Source organism: Taudactylus pleione, unplaced genomic scaffold (assembly GCF_031769625.1).
Source record: "Taudactylus pleione unplaced genomic scaffold, aTauple2 ptg000086l, whole genome shotgun sequence".
Taxonomy (NCBI): Eukaryota; Metazoa; Chordata; class Amphibia; order Anura; family Myobatrachidae; genus Taudactylus; species Taudactylus pleione.
In genome coordinates this window covers 33,149,639-33,165,847 of record NW_028284488.1, presented here as the reverse complement: position 1 = coordinate 33,165,847, position 16,209 = coordinate 33,149,639, and the positions used below count along the sequence as shown (strand labels likewise).

Below are 16,209 nucleotides of genomic sequence, written 5' to 3'. Positions count from 1 at the left end.
CTGGGCTTTAACATTACCTACATCTGTGGAAAACAGGGCTTCCCGATTTCAAATATGGGTGCCCGCACGGTTGCAGGTGTCATTATGGGAGTAAGTTTTCCACAGAGTGGGGTAACATTGTCCAGAAATCACAAGTGATCACCAGACAATAAGTACTAAGGGGCCCAATTATTTGAAAGAGGGGTCACTGCTCTTTCTATAATGGGTACCCCTTATTAATTAGTAGCATAAATTATTCTGCTGTAGTACAGGGGGTTATTGTCTCGTGATCATTGTGATCAACAAAGACTAGATTTCTGGATCCAGCAGCTGCAGAGAGCGCTACTGGTTGTCTGGTTAGGTGGGAACAAAGTCGCTTTATTTATTTAAGATCATCATCTGCAGCAAAGGGGTTAACCGAAATTGCAAGAAAGTGAACTAAAAGCAAATATGTGTTTTATATTTGTTTATTAAACACCACCAAGAAATACTTTGTGGTTCTTGCTTTGGCATGAATCCATCCTTCCAAAACAGCAAAAATGAGAATTCTACACATACATTTTCATAATATAGGGGGGTATCCAATTAGCCACGGTAAATTACAGCGGCTAATTACCTCACCCGGGGCTATCCAATTAGCCCCGAAGTCGGCCTGTCACCGGCACTTATCAGGGTTTTTTTTTCGGGACCTGATGTGTCCCGAAAAAGAATCTATGATAATTGCAGTTTTTTCACCTGAAAACAGGCGAAAACACATAGGTGCCGCAATAAGCTTGTGGACCTGTGTGTTTTCGGGAGAACTATCCTATTATTTAGACCGAAATAATAGAATAGCATGAAAAAAACACATCAGCGAAAAACGGGGATTTTTCGCCGATCGCGGGGATCAATTAGCCCTCGAACAATGAGGGCTGATTGGATACCGCTCTTAATCTGCACTTTGCATTCTCTCTTTCTAGTTTGCATCACCTTAAAAGAAATGCCCATAATGTGCTTTAATAAATATTAAGAACAACAACATCACCCCAACAAAGCATAACTGTTTGAAAACTAAAAAAACTACTGCATCAAACGAGGACACCCCTGCTATTAGCGTCTTTGTAAAAGTGGTGAAGAATGGCATAAAGCTTTATTTTTTGGTGAAAATAAGTAGTCCAGACAAATTTGGGGAGCTTGAAAATGGGTGCTAGCATATTCTTATGTCTCTAAAGTGAAGTTTTAAAAACCGTGAAAAATCCACCTGCTGCATGCACCTGCAATCCCAAAAACACCTTACCCATACTTGTGGACCCCCAAGAAGTATTTTTCGCTACTTTTAATGTTTATCCCCCCACTTTTTAAATTTACACCCCAAAAATGACATGTCTTTTTTGGGGTGTTCTTAGTTTTTAGTTTCTGGTTTTTTTTGCGTATTTGTCCTTTGGGGGCTGTCCCAAGGGGTCTGAGTTGTTTCCCCATGTTTGCACCCCAAAATAAAGATTTTGCATTTGTTTTCACCAGCTATTGATTGGAGAATCATTTTTGGAGAATTGTTTCCACTTAGGCGAAATTGTCCTGGAATTGAATTTGGTGAATTTATTTTAGGCAAATTTTTCACAAAAAAACAGGCGAATATGGCTTTTCGCCTCTAATTGAATTCCCCTCTATATCCCAACATCTCTAAATATAAAATACAGTGCAGGGTGAGATTGTTGCACCACCACTGGTTGGGCACATCAAGATGGGGAGATAGGGCACTTTTAGTGCCCTCCATCATCACCTGGCTCTTCCAGTATTTCAGTAGTATACAGTGTTATTTGTCTGGTAATGATCAGACAATAACTACTAAAGGAGCCAATGCATTTTAAAGAGCAGACTTCCTCTTGGAAATAATTAAACAACAACATTTTGGGCAGCAAAGTTGAATCTGAAAACAAGACTTCCGAACAAAGTGGAATTGTTTGGTCTTAGGCCCCTATTTACTACAATCCACATTTAAAATGCGGTTTGTAGTGTGATATTTTCAACTAAATTCGCATTGCAAATTTAGGAAATATCACTTGGATGTATTAACATCCAGATGCAAGTACAGAGCTCGCAATAAAGCTCTGTCCCTGCAAATTCTCTTTCCACACTTCTGATGGTATTTTTTGCAAAAAATACTGTGAGAAGGAGCCTGCACATGGGCTGCCACCAGGTACCACTAACCCCTCCCCCCACATTCACTTGTACTAAGCAAATAATGTTAAGGTACTTCCAGTACATTGCATTATTACCTTGATAGACTGTATGATGCTGTTGCCTTTCTCAGTTTCTATTTCACAATTGTCACACTCAATTTTTTTAATGTTCACATAACCAGAACCAAGTGTTTTGATGTTCACATCTAAAATAGAATGAATACAATTAGAACTTGAAAATACAATAGCACACCATTGCGCTGTTAAATTAAGTATTCTTACATTCCAAATTTGATCATTTATAATTATTTTTGGCAGTAAAATCCATTTTACATGCGCCTTTTTATAGGTAGTATATTAACCTGTTATAAATTTTTTATAACAAAATTCTACTAACTCCAGGATTACCGACTAAAAGGCACAAACAAGACATTATTTGAAATACAAGTGGCTTTCATGCACAAAATACACAATATAGAGATATACAATATTCACAGACTCTGTTCTCGGATGTCTTCCTTTAAACACAATATAATTTACAAAAACTTGACAAAAATAGTTTTAGCACATAAGTAATACAAATATCTTCTATTGATAAAACTTCTGTGTACTTTTCAGAAATGTAATACTAAAGGTGCCTATAAATTAGGCGACCTGAAAGTCTGAACGTCTAGCGTTCACACCTTCATGACGCCGAGGTGCGGTGCCCACACTGAAGGTCAATCAGTGATGGAGCCCGACCTCTTAACTCTGAACATGCTGAACCTGACGAGCGTCGTCAGGTTGACGGGCATGTTCAGTAGATAGTCGGGGATGGCAAGGACACAGCGTGCACGCTCATCACTGGTCCTTGCCGGCTATCCATTACACGACTTTGTGAACAATGGGACCAAAACCTCCTGGTTTTGGTCAGATTGTTCACAAAGTCGGGTAATGGATAGGCCCCTTTACACACACACACACACACACACACACACACACACACACACACACACACACACACACACACACACACACACACACACACACCCTATGCACATTGACAGGTGTAGCTAGGCAAAATGTATCCACTGCACAGCATACTAACATAGAACAAGAACACCTATGGACAATACACTATGTAACAAATTTTATATTTTTGTTTGTCCTTGTGTTTGAAGTGTTATTCCTAATTGCCTATGCCCCAAGAGTATAGAAAATTGCAATTATTCCCCACAAACTATGATTTTGTGACCTGGTCAGAGATATTTTTGAAATGTTCTTATTTTGCAGGACATTTCTGATATTTCAGTGCGGTTGCAACGCTGGGGCTGCAGAGCAGTCAAACTCCGCCAAAGGGGAGCCAATAACACTGCCTGTACCTCTAAATGCTGCTTCATATTGCAGAGAGTCTGCGGGAAAGGTAATCTCACTGGGGGATCAGATGGGTGTATACCACAAACACCGCCAGGACAGAGCATTCATCCACATCCCTACCAAATTTCCCTGATTTCTTAGCCTTTGGGACAGCAGGGACACTAAGGCGCACTACAACAGATGACACTGTCCACAGCAGACAGAGTTCTGTTTGGGGACGAATAACACCAAGTCAGAGCTTCTGGTGGAATTCAGGAAGGTGCTGATGCCTCCACTACACATTAAGTTGGGCCTTATGAAACAATTTGTTAGAGCTCTAGATAAGGATTCGGCAGCCTTCAAGTACCTTCAAAACTTCTTCCCTAAAGCTGTCTGATGCAAAGGTCAAAGCCAGTGTTTTTGTGGGACCACAGATTAAGAAGATCCTGCAGTGCAAGGGATTCACAAAGATGCTCACTCAAAGAGAAAGCGGCTTGGACCAGCTTTATCGCAGCGATTTTTGGCTTCCTGGGCAATCACAAGGTGAAAAACTATGTGGAGATGGTTTAGACTTTGGTGAAGAACTTACGTTGGGTACACACTAGACGATATGTCGTCCCATCTGGCCGGATCGGACGACATATCGGTCGCATCATCTAGTGTGTACCCTCAATGTCACCGACGATCCACGCTCCTGCATGCCGTCAGCGGCATTGCCTGTCGGACCTGCATGCAGGTCCGACAAATGACATCGTTGGCGAGGGCCATGCTGCTGAATGCAGCATGTCCCCAGTCATTGCTAATGTGTATACGCACTTGCCGATGCCGGCCACCCCTCCAGGTGTGTCGCTTACGAGGTCGGTACACATTAGACATCATCTAGTGCAAGCTAGGCCAACCTGTGTCTCTCCAGCTGTTGTGAAACTACAAGTTCCAGCATGCCCTGCCACAATTTTAGCATACCCTAATAGCAAAACTGTAACAAGGCATGGTGGGACTTGTAGTTTCGCAACAGCTGGAGAGCCACAGGCTGGCCAGGCCTGATCTAGTGTGTACTGGCCTTTAGGCACAATGGGGTGCAGGATGTCCCTCAAAGTCCATATTCTTGATGCTCATCTTGAGAAATTCGAGTAAGCAAGCAAGATAACAAGAGATATGGTAAGAACTTACCTTTGTCATCTCTGTTTCTACGAAGTTCATAGGGTCCACAGGGTTGACCTTGGGGGGTATAGGTTGGGAAACAAATCCGGGCACCACGCAGTTAAAGCTTTTAGCTCCCAGGATGCACTTGGGTCCACTCTCCCTATAACCCCACCCCCAGCCAGAGGCACCTCAGTTTGTAAGTAGCCAAAGGCCGGAGGAGGAGAGAAAAAGAGCGAAAACTGGAACACTCGATAACCATACTCACAGAAATGGGAGACGGAAAACCGGTGACCAGTCACACAGCCCATTTGAAGCCAGGTGCGTCAGGGCGGGCGCCCTGTGGACCCTATGGACTTCGTAGAAACAGAGATAACAAAGGTAAGTTCTTACCATATCTCTTGTTTTCTACTTCAGGGTCCATAGGGGGTCCACAGGGTTGACCTTGGGGATGTCCCAAAGCAGTTCAACCAAGGGAGGGGACGCTCCTGTGCTGAGAGGAGAATCCGCCGCCAAAAAGGAAGCATCCTGAGAGGCAAAGGAAAACAATGCCTAGAACCTTAAAAAGGTGTGGACAGAAGACCACGTGGCCACCTAGCAAGGCAAACCAGCCAAGGCGCCACAGCGAGCCACCCACGAGGGTTACATGGCCCGAGAAAAAACAAGCAGCAACAACAGAAAGGCCTACCCATGGGTAGGCCCCTGAAGAAGACATACGAGGCCGTCCAGCCAACATATGGCCATAGGCCGGCCATCCTTTCCTGTTAAAACCAGAAATCTCAGACCACCAATAAGGAGTCCGATTTCCGTCAGGAACTTGAATGGATCACATAAATCCACAGAGGTCGGACCACAGTCAATGAGGCCACACCAGCCGAGAGGACTGGGGACTGAATGGCCGCACCATAAGTTCCAGAATAATATGGAACCTGAAAATCACTAAGAAGAAACACAGGGTGAGAGCAACTCACACCCTGACAAGATGCCCTCCAGAAGAGGGAGCCACCTGAGAACGCTCCCAATTCCGACACTCACCTGGTTGATATAAACTCCCTGATAGAAAGAGAGAAAGCCAAAGCAATAGACCATGTAATGGCTATCACAACCAGCGGTTCCATTAACTTTCCCCGGAGTTAACGAAGAACCACTACTAACTCCCAAGGAGTCTCTAGGGAGGACAAATGGAGGCATAATCCAGAAAACACTCCAAAGGATGAACTGGATATCAGAGCGGAGCAATTCCATATCCTAATCATACTGACAGTGTAGAAATCTGCCCTGTCAGTAAGGCCAGGCCGAGGGTGAAACCCAAGCCAGCCGGAAGGAATGCCAGAATATCTGGAAATCCTGGACACCAGAGGATCGTATCGATAGGTATAATACCATAAGAATTATGGCTGCCACAGTTTGTGGTAGGTCCCAGCAAAAGCTGATCCATGTGCTCTAATCATTCCAACGATGACAAAGCCAGGGAAGCCGTAAGACCACTGTAGGGACGTAGTCAAAGACAAACGACCCAGGTCCAAGGCAAACCCCAGGACCCTGAGACAACAGGTCTGGGCAGTGAAGCATCAGGAATGGAGTATCGATGGAGAGACTCCGAAAAACCAAGTACCCCTGACATCTGGGGCAATCAGGAGCCACCAGCAGGAAAGCATCTCTGTCTCGATTGAAACACTTCCCTCGAGGAAGAATGGAGACTGGAGAACACAGGTACGCAAATTGGAAGAACCACTTCACCGACAAAGAGTCACTGAAGGTTGCTTCAGAATCCCCAGCGTTGGACTGTAACACCATAGTGTGATAGAGTCAGAAGGCCATGAGTGTCACCTCAGGAGGGCCCCCCCCCCCTGCTCACCAGGAGATGAAACCTCTCTTGGGGAAGAGACTAGTCCCCAGGATGCACGTCGTGATGGCTGAGGACTCCCGCTTCCCAATGGAGAGCACCTCAAATGAACACTGTCGAGATGGTCGGGAGGAGACCCTCAGACAATGTCCGAATGTATGACATACCCGACATTGCCACCCAACGAACAGTATTGCTAAAAAGGAAGCCACTGTTCTGACCCTGTCGGACTGAACTTTTTCAGGTTCACCGGGAAACAAGGGCTATGCCAGAGTGAAGGCCCAAGACAGGCTAAAGTTCCAACAAGTTAATTGACAGGGTGGAATCGACAGACATCCAATTGCACTGAAATGGATGCGAACCAGACACTGTCCTTAGCAAAGAATACCCTGGACGAGATGGTCATAGTCACCCGAAAAGGGACCGACTTGCCTCCGGGGAGAGCAGCATCGTTTGAACAGTGATCAGACAGAAAAAACTTGTTCCATCTGGAGATAAGCCAATTATGGAAAGGCCTGGAATGGAACTAAGCCCATTCCACCCTTCCAAAGGCAGACACTGAATAGTGAACCATGCATCCCAGAGTGCAAAGACATATGTCGACTGCGCAGACATCCATGTACTTCTAATGGAAGAGTGGAGATGCCGTCTTACGCCAGAAGAATTCTCAGCTTCTGAGAATCCTAGGTGAAGAATACCCAGAGAGGGATGCAGGGAGGACTTTTTCCCCATTGATTAAACGTCTGCACCCTGAAGAAGCCACAGTCAACCTGACCCGGCTGTAAAGTACCCCGGCGATCCTGCTAAGAGCAGGAGGCCATCCAGGTACAGGAGCATTGGGATATACTGAACAGAAGAACTGTCAGAAAATCCAAAACGCTGGTAAACCCCCGTGGGGCTGAGAACAGTCCCAACAGGCAGAGCCCGAAAAACCGTAAGTGCTGTGATACAGCAAACCTCAGTCCATGCTGAGGCAAGGTCTCTGTAAGTACCCGTAGGCACACGTCCTGTATATCCAGTGATACCATAAAGTCCCCAGATTCCAAACATAGTATGATGGAGCATACGGATTGCCTCCTGAGCCCAGGTAGCTTTAGGAACTGGTTCAGGGAATAGAGACAGAGAATAGGCCAAAGAGGACCATTCAGCCACCGCACCAGAAAGAAAGCAGAACAACCAGTCCCTCGCTGAGAAAGCGGGGATGGCCCAATTAGCTCTGCTTACCCCAACAACTGTATAGCTTTCTGGATTCGTAAGGCCCTGTTCGGGTCCGAATAAGGGCCTGCGCACCATCACATGGAAATAGGCCGCCTGAGCAAAGAGAGGGCGTACCCTCCTACCCACGTAGCCGCGGCAACTAGACACTAGTACCGGGCGAACTGAGAAAATCGCCATCTCCCAGTGGTAGGCCTGTCTCGTCATGCTGACGATATATCCGTAGGTTCAGAAGCAGGATCGGCTGGCAGTCCAGGCCTGCTCGGTTGAAGAAACAGACCTTTAGGCTGACCCAGAGGACAAAAAGACTTAATAGACTTAGTCTGAAGCCCTGTAGTGGACATAGCTGAAGGCGGGAAATTTGTACTGCCACTGTCAAGGTCAGGACCCAACAAGATCTACCCTATAGATGGTATCTGCACCTCTGCATTCCCAGAGCGCAGCCATAGGGTATTACGGAGGATACAGTCGCAGCCGGAACTCTGAAAGTTAGGAGACTGGTATCCAATATAGGCATGTCCACCTATGACAACTGCATATATTACGTGAGCGACCAACTACATTTGAACCCCAGACGTGTTGGTGGGGAAAAAACATTACAAATGCATCAGCTCAGTATGCAATAGTATTAACCAACCATGCTATATAGCCCTGGTAGGATGGGTAACAACCCCTGAAAGCGAGTATACTGATTTCAGGCAGAGTTACCACCTACGGATCAGAAGAATCCGACCACGCAGGAATGGGATGCGTAGTAACGTCTGTAATCCGACGAGTAACACGCCCATCCACCCCATGAGGGGCTCGTGATGACCCTCAGGGAATTTGGGACAGGAGGCCAAACACTGTTGTAATACCTCATAACTGACAACAGCCAGAGTCCCGCCATGCGATCCCCCCGCTAGTCAGCAACAGGGAACCAGAAGGCACGCAATACTGATGGTGTATGATCCCAGCGCCGATCAGTAAGTCCCTGGTGGTCTAGTGGACACACGGGGTATGGGGGGCCCGCCGCCACTGCCGGCGCCTCCAGTCTGTCCCCGGAGACCGGAGGCAGTCCTGGGCGCCCGCAGAGTCCGGCTAGTACAGACTCTGGGGTCCCGCTGAGATCCCCAGATCTGTACTGGCGTCTCAGCACCGGCAGGGTGACGGAGCGGCAGCTTAGACGTCCTATGGACAGTCCGACGCTGCCGCTCTGAAAGTCCAAAGTAAAAATAAAAAACTCTGTACTTAGAAAAAAATATATAGCTTAGGGGCTGCTAATCAGCTCCCCACTGCACTAAATGGTGACCCGACTCCGGCCGGGCACAACTTAAACTGAGGTGCCTCTGGCTGGGGGTGGGGTTATAGGGAGAGTGGACCCAAGTGCATCCTGGGAGCTAAAAGCTTTAACTGCGTGGTGCCCGGATTTGGTTCCCAACCTATACCCCCCAAGGTCAACCCTGTGGACCCCCTATGGACCCTGAAGTAGAAATACTGGTGTTTGAATACCGCTACCAAAGGACAGTATAACGAAAACATGATGGGAGACTACATCTGGGGGCTGATTCGTGATAGTGATGTACTGTATAATTGTAAATCATTAAAGTTACAAATTCTTTTGTGGTCATTTTTGCACAACTTTATATGCCAATTTTCTTACATTGTGTAAATGAAAATGCATATTCGCCCTTTTCTCATCTTAAATAGATACATTTCAAAGTATAAAATGTCCTGGTCACAAAAGCAAAGTCTGAGGGGAATAAATATCAGTTTCCATCCTTTTGATATATAAGCCATTAAGAAACACCACTTACCACCCAAGGACAAAAATGATTTGTTACATAGTGTAATGCATCATACAGCCCAAATGACTATGGGCCTGATTCAGAGTTGTACGCTATTGCAAACACATTTGCAAATTTTTGGCTTAGCAATTGCTAAAATATACTAATACATCAGGCGGCAGATTTTTTATAGAGACGCCCACCAGAGCCCTCTCAGCTGCCCACAACTGCAGCATTGGACGCACATCCTCAAAACATTGACTCCTTGATTGAGTCCATGGTCACTCAGAATGACCGAGGTAACCAAGACGCTGGACCTTTGTTCTCTGCATGCGCGATCACAGACACTGGCTAGTGCACACCCAAGAAAACTGCCCTGACACGCCCACTTTGGCTGGAACTCCCCGTAACCACCCACAAAAGTCTCTTCCTGTCAATCAACTGCGAGCGCAATTCATTCGCAGCACGTAAGCAATGTTACTGTGATGCATGCACAAACCACGATAACATCGGAATAGCGTTTAACTTTGAATCAGGCCCTATATACACACACACTATTAATATGTCCCGAATCTATATATACCAGTTATACACATTGTCTATACACATATAATACGAGGCTTTGACAAACCGCGGCATAGAAAATACTTGTAGACCCCTAAGTATGCAAAACACCAGTTTGCACTGAATCATAGTCATGCGACAATGCTGACTCAGAATGAGTTGACAAATGTGAGTCATACATTTACAGTCTTGATTCCCAGTTCTGCTGATCCGCTGACAATGATAATCGATAAACATTGGAAAAACAGCATTTTAAAAATCCCAGATTCTCCATTCTTTAGAATTTTATTGGTTGGAATCGGCAAATCGAGGATTTCTAACATATTGGATTTACCGGATTCCCCGACAGAACGGGAAATTGGATCTATCCATCACAGATGCATGGGCCCCATTACCTGCAGTTGCAAAGCTTTCACTGTTGCAATGTTCCCTGAAACAATCTGACTTTCACAAGGAGAGTCACAGATCTAGTTTCCTAACCTGTAAAAAATGAACCCGCCTACGATCCAACACTGCAACCTAGCACTGTCGAGGGCGAAAATCACAAGCAGTTCACTGTAGAAACGTGCAAATGTTACCTAACAATCTAACTGCCTATCACTGTACAAGTTTTCCATGGATTCTCTTAATACAGCTCAGTTTAGCCTCATTTATAGCAAGATTAATAATTGAAAAAGACTTTGAAATGGTACCATGGCAATATTGAGTTTTGGGTTTTTGTTTTTTATTGCTCACAGTGCTTCTCCAAAGTGCAACATGTAGGTGCAAAGTATAGGAGAAGACTGGAAGACCACCAGCTTTGAGCTGCTGCATATTTAAGTTCTTCTGTGTAATGAAAAAGGCTGTGTACCCCTTCGAACAACCTGAATGTTCCTAAAAATGTACACTCTCTACCTTTTTATGTCATTTCAGGGAATCGGTATGTAATACCGCAGGCCGCATGGCCGGCAGTTCAATTCCCGGAAGCATCAGGCCGACAGTGGAACAGATCCCGGCAGCCCGACAGCGCTGAAAATCCCGATCGTCCCCAGGTAAGTATGAACTAACCTAACCTACCCCCCTAACCCTCCCTTAGGGGTGCCTAACCCTAACTCCCCCACCTTCCCCGCTGCCTAAACCTAAGTCCCCCGGGGGGGTGCCTAACCCTAACGTCCCCTAGGGGGTGCCTAACCCTAACCCTCCCTCCCCCTAGCCTAACCCTAACCACCCGGGGGGTGCCTAACCCTAAGTCACCCCTGGAGCCCTAAACCTAACCCTCACCAGCGGGTGTCAGTGGCAAACGCAGGATTTTGAAAGGGGGGTTTCCAAATTCTTGGTTACTGAAAAAACATCTGGCCACAAATAAATATATAGATGCCCCTAGTAATGCCCTTTTGCAGTGCCCTCCAGTAGTGCCCCCTATGTAGTGCCCGCAGTAGCGATGCCCCTATGCAGTACCCCAGTAGTGCCCCTTATACAGTGCCCCCCTATGTAGTACCTGCAGTAATGGTGCCCCTATGCAGTGCCCCTTATAAAGTGTCCCCAGTAGTAGTCCCCACTATGCAGTGTCCCCAGTAGTGCCCCTTATATAATGCCCCCTGTAGTAGTCCCTAATACTAACACTTTTATAATAAATTGCTCTACAGTGTACAAACTCCTGCAGGTCCTGATCTGAATCTCTTGCCTTGCTTTTCTCACTTCCCTCCCTTAGCCTACACACATACTGACACAGACAGATACACACAGATATACACACACACTGCCAGACACACTCATACACACAAACACATACACTAACACAGACACACACTGCAGCGCAGCCAGCGTTTACCTAAAAACACGAATGCAGACTGAGCCAAATAAACACTGTCTGGCACCACTTCCGCCCACCCCCTCCCCCCCACGCACCTCCACCTACGGCGTGCGGATCCGGGACTCGACAGCGCTGCCAACAGTTGATTACACTGGGTCACCCTGCAGCAGGCGCGCTCATCCTCGCTCTCACATGCCGGTCACGATGGTGCCTCTATGCGCGAACTGGCTGGGAGGGGCTTGCGCACTGAGCTCCCCCTACAGCCAGCCCAGGAAGTTTGGGACTCTTGAAAAAAAAAAAAGTAAAATTGCTCTGCCGCTCGGGCCAGCGGCGAATGGAGCAACGGGCAGGGGGGGTTTCTAGGTACTCGGAAACCCCCCCTGCGTGCGCGTGTGGGTGTCAGCTCGTGGCGCCCGGCATCACTTTGATCGGGATGCCGGGCACCAGTCTCCCAGCGTCGGTGAAATGAGCAGCGTCTACATGTAGATGCCGGTCATTTCGCTCTCGCCAGGATTTTACAGTCGGGAAGCCAGCTGTCGGTATAATGTCAGCAGGCTTCCCGATTGCATCCCCATTTCAGTAATCTTACTCCACAACATCTAGTTTGATTATATCTCAAAGTGTACCCATGAGGCTCCACCCTACTTTTCTAGAAACTCCAGCTTCTGTCCAACTCTTCCCCTCTGCCTGTGCAAATCTTTTCTCTATACCCATGGACCTCAGTGGGCATATCCTGTATGTGTACTTGCCCAAATCAATGTGTGACTGGCAGAACAAATCTAGTTTTTCATTGCACAGCAGTCAATTTTCACTTAATTGATCTCCACTAAATTCTACTTTTCGTATACACATCCAAAACGGTATTGAAAAGTATACATTTTACGAAAAAAAAATAAAATGACTACAGCAACCTCCTACTAACTGGCATTCCTCTGCTATAAACTGTATTAAATGTTGTGGCGAGACTTCTCTTATTTTGCTGCTTCACATTCCACTGACCAGGGACTATCTATCCATCTGAGTGTCAGGTCCACCAGCAATCAGAGCACCAGCCGCTGTCATCCGGCTCTCGGGACCCGGTACGGAACCCCCTACCACACTATTCAGCCGTGGGAGACCGCAGACTTACAGCGGCACTACAGCAGCAAAGTTTCCTTCTCTAAAAGTCCAGATCTACATCGGACATAAAAGGTTTCTCCACAAGGGTGCCCATCCCAACTACTGATAGTATGAATTTACTCTGATACTGTCCGGACAAGTTGCTACTAAATAGCTATTTAGCCACACAACTGCTGCTAAATAATTGCAACATTGTATCGGATCCTCTGTTGCCAATTACTCAAAAAGGTGACCTGCTGACACTGGAATTATTCCTGCTGGAATTTTAATAATTACAATTACCCACAGGTGATGCATAGACATATTTTAGGTTTTCTCCATCATCGGACACATTTATATTGAAGGAAAGGAGATGCTTCACTTTGGTGTATTAATCGGCTACATTTGTGCCTTATATTGTGTCTGTCTGCATTCATGATGTGATTTTTATATCATCTAGGACTTAGGGGTGGGCAATTAGTGTCCCCCCAGCTGTTGTAGAACCATACATCCCAGCATGCATTGCCATAGTTTTGCTTTTTGGCCATGCTAAAACTGTTGCAAGGCATGCCGGGATGTGTAGTTCAGCAACAGCTGGAGGGCCGTTTATTGCCCACCCCTATATGTTTTTACTGTACAATTAAAAGTGTATGTATTTTCCCTATAGACCAGAGGTTCCCAAACACGGTCCTATGGGCTCCCCAACAGTTCAGGTTTTAGAGATATGGTTGGAGAACAGGTGGTTAAATCAAACTAATTAAGCCATCTGTGCTCAATCATGGATATCTCTAAAGGCGTGTATCCACTAGCAGATAGTGGAACAACAGTACAATTACAACATTGTAATCGTACAGTCATTCTTCTCCCCCTGCAGTGCCTACGTACACTGAATGATATGTCATTCAGTGCAGGCACCCTCCTCATCCCTGGACATGGTCAATCAGTCGTTATCGGCAGATTGACCAGTATGTTCAGGCGATGATTGATGTCGGAAAATGACCAGCGGGAACGCGCATCGTTGGTCGTTTCCGACATTTTCATGCCCAATTTGTGCACGATTAATGAGCGATTCAACGATAACGATATCATTATCCTTCAATCGCTCATTTTAAATCGGCAAGTTGATACCTGCCTTAAAACCTGAACTGTTGGGGAGCCTTGAGGAACATGCTTGGGAACCTCTGCTATAGACTATGGTTGTATATAGAATTTATTTAGCATAGACTTCAGCACTAGTAACCCCTTCTTTTTGTTTCTTGTTTCTGTATGTACCAGTTTGGGAGTGTCACGGGCCACTCTGGAGGACCGCGGGGGGTCCGGGACTTACCTGTCCAGGCACTCTGGTGGGGTCCATCTGGCAGGGGTGCAGGCAGGTCCCTGAGACTCAGCACTGGGTCTCTGGCATGTTGTAGCTGTTGTGGCTGGGAGTCTGTGCAAACAATGCCGGGTATCGCCTTCTTGGATTTGGTCACATGTCAGGAAGGAGCCAATCCAGTCTGAATGATTCACATGGGCAATCCGGCTCCAGTCTTGGGTACTTAAGGGCTTCCTGGGAGTTCTCAGGTTGCCAGTGGAACATCTTACACAGCTAGTCTGTGTGCTCCTTGTCTCGTTTACCTCCAGTGTTGCAGTGCTCAGTTGGTGAATTTGTTTGCTGCCAGCTCCAGTTCATAGTGCCACTGCCAGTTCTCTGCTCTTCTCGGTTATGGTAATCTGCCACTACCTGAGCTACCTTACAGAGCCTCCTCCACCAGCGTTCCCAGTCAGTACCGGTACCAGGTTCCCATACCTCAGAGTCTCCGGAGCCACGCTCTGCATACCCGGTGGGCTTTAGTTCCCTTTTCCCTGTGATCTCCGTCCTCCGCATCATCCAGCAAAGACAAAGACATTCATGAACAAGTACCCCCTGCGTCCAGCCTCGTTCCAATATCAGGAAACTGCTCACAAGGACTTACCTGCACCAGTCCGGAAACACTTCTCACTTCAGGTTTGACAGGGAGGTAGTCTCAATCGCCTCCCGGTTACAGCTACAGACGTTTTTATGGACTTGTAAAATATTACATACTAGTGATTATTTTGTGCCCTCAGCGCCACATCACACTTTCTTTTAGCTTTTGTACCCCAAACAGCCTCGCGGCCAGCACTTTAGTCAGAGAATGCCAGTTACCATTACTAAACAGCCAATCCGAATTAAGTGGTTCTAGTCTGACTTAACAGCTTCCCGGGGCTATTCAGCATCGCGCTGACGTGAGAGCGACATATATATTTTGCACAAGTGACTAATATAACAGCAATTACCTTTAACTAAAACATGAAGTTAATACACAGTCAACATTAAAATAATTTATAAACTAAATGTAAAACAGTTCCTTTGTTTCTGGAGGACAAAGGAATTAGACATCACTAAAATAATAATAGTAGAAGTATAAATCGAAACAAAACCGTATATCAGCAATGAATACTCTGATGTTTTATTGTGCTTCATACTACAAATCAGCTATATTACATAGGATAGTAGGAACAGAAATGAAGGTAGGGATGAGCAGCTGACAGACTATGGGAACACTACTATAACTACACAGTAGGTAACTACGTACGTACCAAAGCGCACAGGAGTGGTGACATCTACACAGGTCTGGCTGTCTATGTCCTGGGAAGTGATCAGCACCTGCTTGGACTCCTCGTCGTATTTGACTTCAATGTTGTCTAAATCCAGCCCCCTGTGCACGTTGCGGTCCACCCCGCTCACCATGACGAACACCCGGTCAGCGTTCGGGTAGGTGAGCGGGTCCTGGGGTCTCACTCGCACGTTGCACGGCAGCTTCACCCTCAAGCTGCTCAGCGGATTCACGATTAGTGTCCACTGCTTGAGAGGTATATTCCGGGACTCAGTGGCCTTGTTGCCCCAGTGCCGACAGGGTGTTGCCCGTGTACCTCTCAAGAGAACCCACCATAAGCGGCCGCGATATCCCAGTGAAACCATTGCTGCCCTATATCAGCCATGCAGTTTCTTTTTCTGTGCTCCCCTACGTGTCCGCGGGCCGGCTGACGGGAACTGTAGTCGTACTCTCGGCTCTCCTCATAGCGTCTGCGGGGCAGGTAACTACATCTCCCAGAATGCCGAGCCCCAGATGTTAGACGTGCCCCAAACCGAGAATGTTTACTTGTGGTTGTACTAGTGTAGTACTGCTTATGTGCCAGGCAGCTCCCACCTCTCTTAATCACACTAGTATTGGAGACGGAGTAGGAGAAGTTTTGTTACTATTACTTTCACGGTGACAGGTTCTCCTTTCGTCGACATACAGAACGTTTTTC

The 16,209-nt window shown here is 46.5% G+C and overlaps 1 protein-coding gene across 1 annotated transcript in view; it reads right to left on the bottom strand.

Moving 5' to 3' along the window:
* Positions 1–15,990, bottom strand: part of FAM185A (family with sequence similarity 185 member A) — a 113,537-nt gene extending 97,547 nt beyond the window's left edge. The window contains exons 1-2 of the mRNA XM_088468832.1: positions 15,496–15,990; positions 2,235–2,344 (exon numbers count right to left, since the gene is read on the bottom strand). Coding sequence (XP_088324958.1) covers positions 2,235–2,344; positions 15,496–15,877 — 492 coding nt within the window. The 5' untranslated portion in view covers positions 15,878–15,990. The remainder of the gene's footprint in view (positions 1–2,234; positions 2,345–15,495) is intronic.
* Between the last annotated feature and the right edge of the window lie 219 nt (positions 15,991–16,209).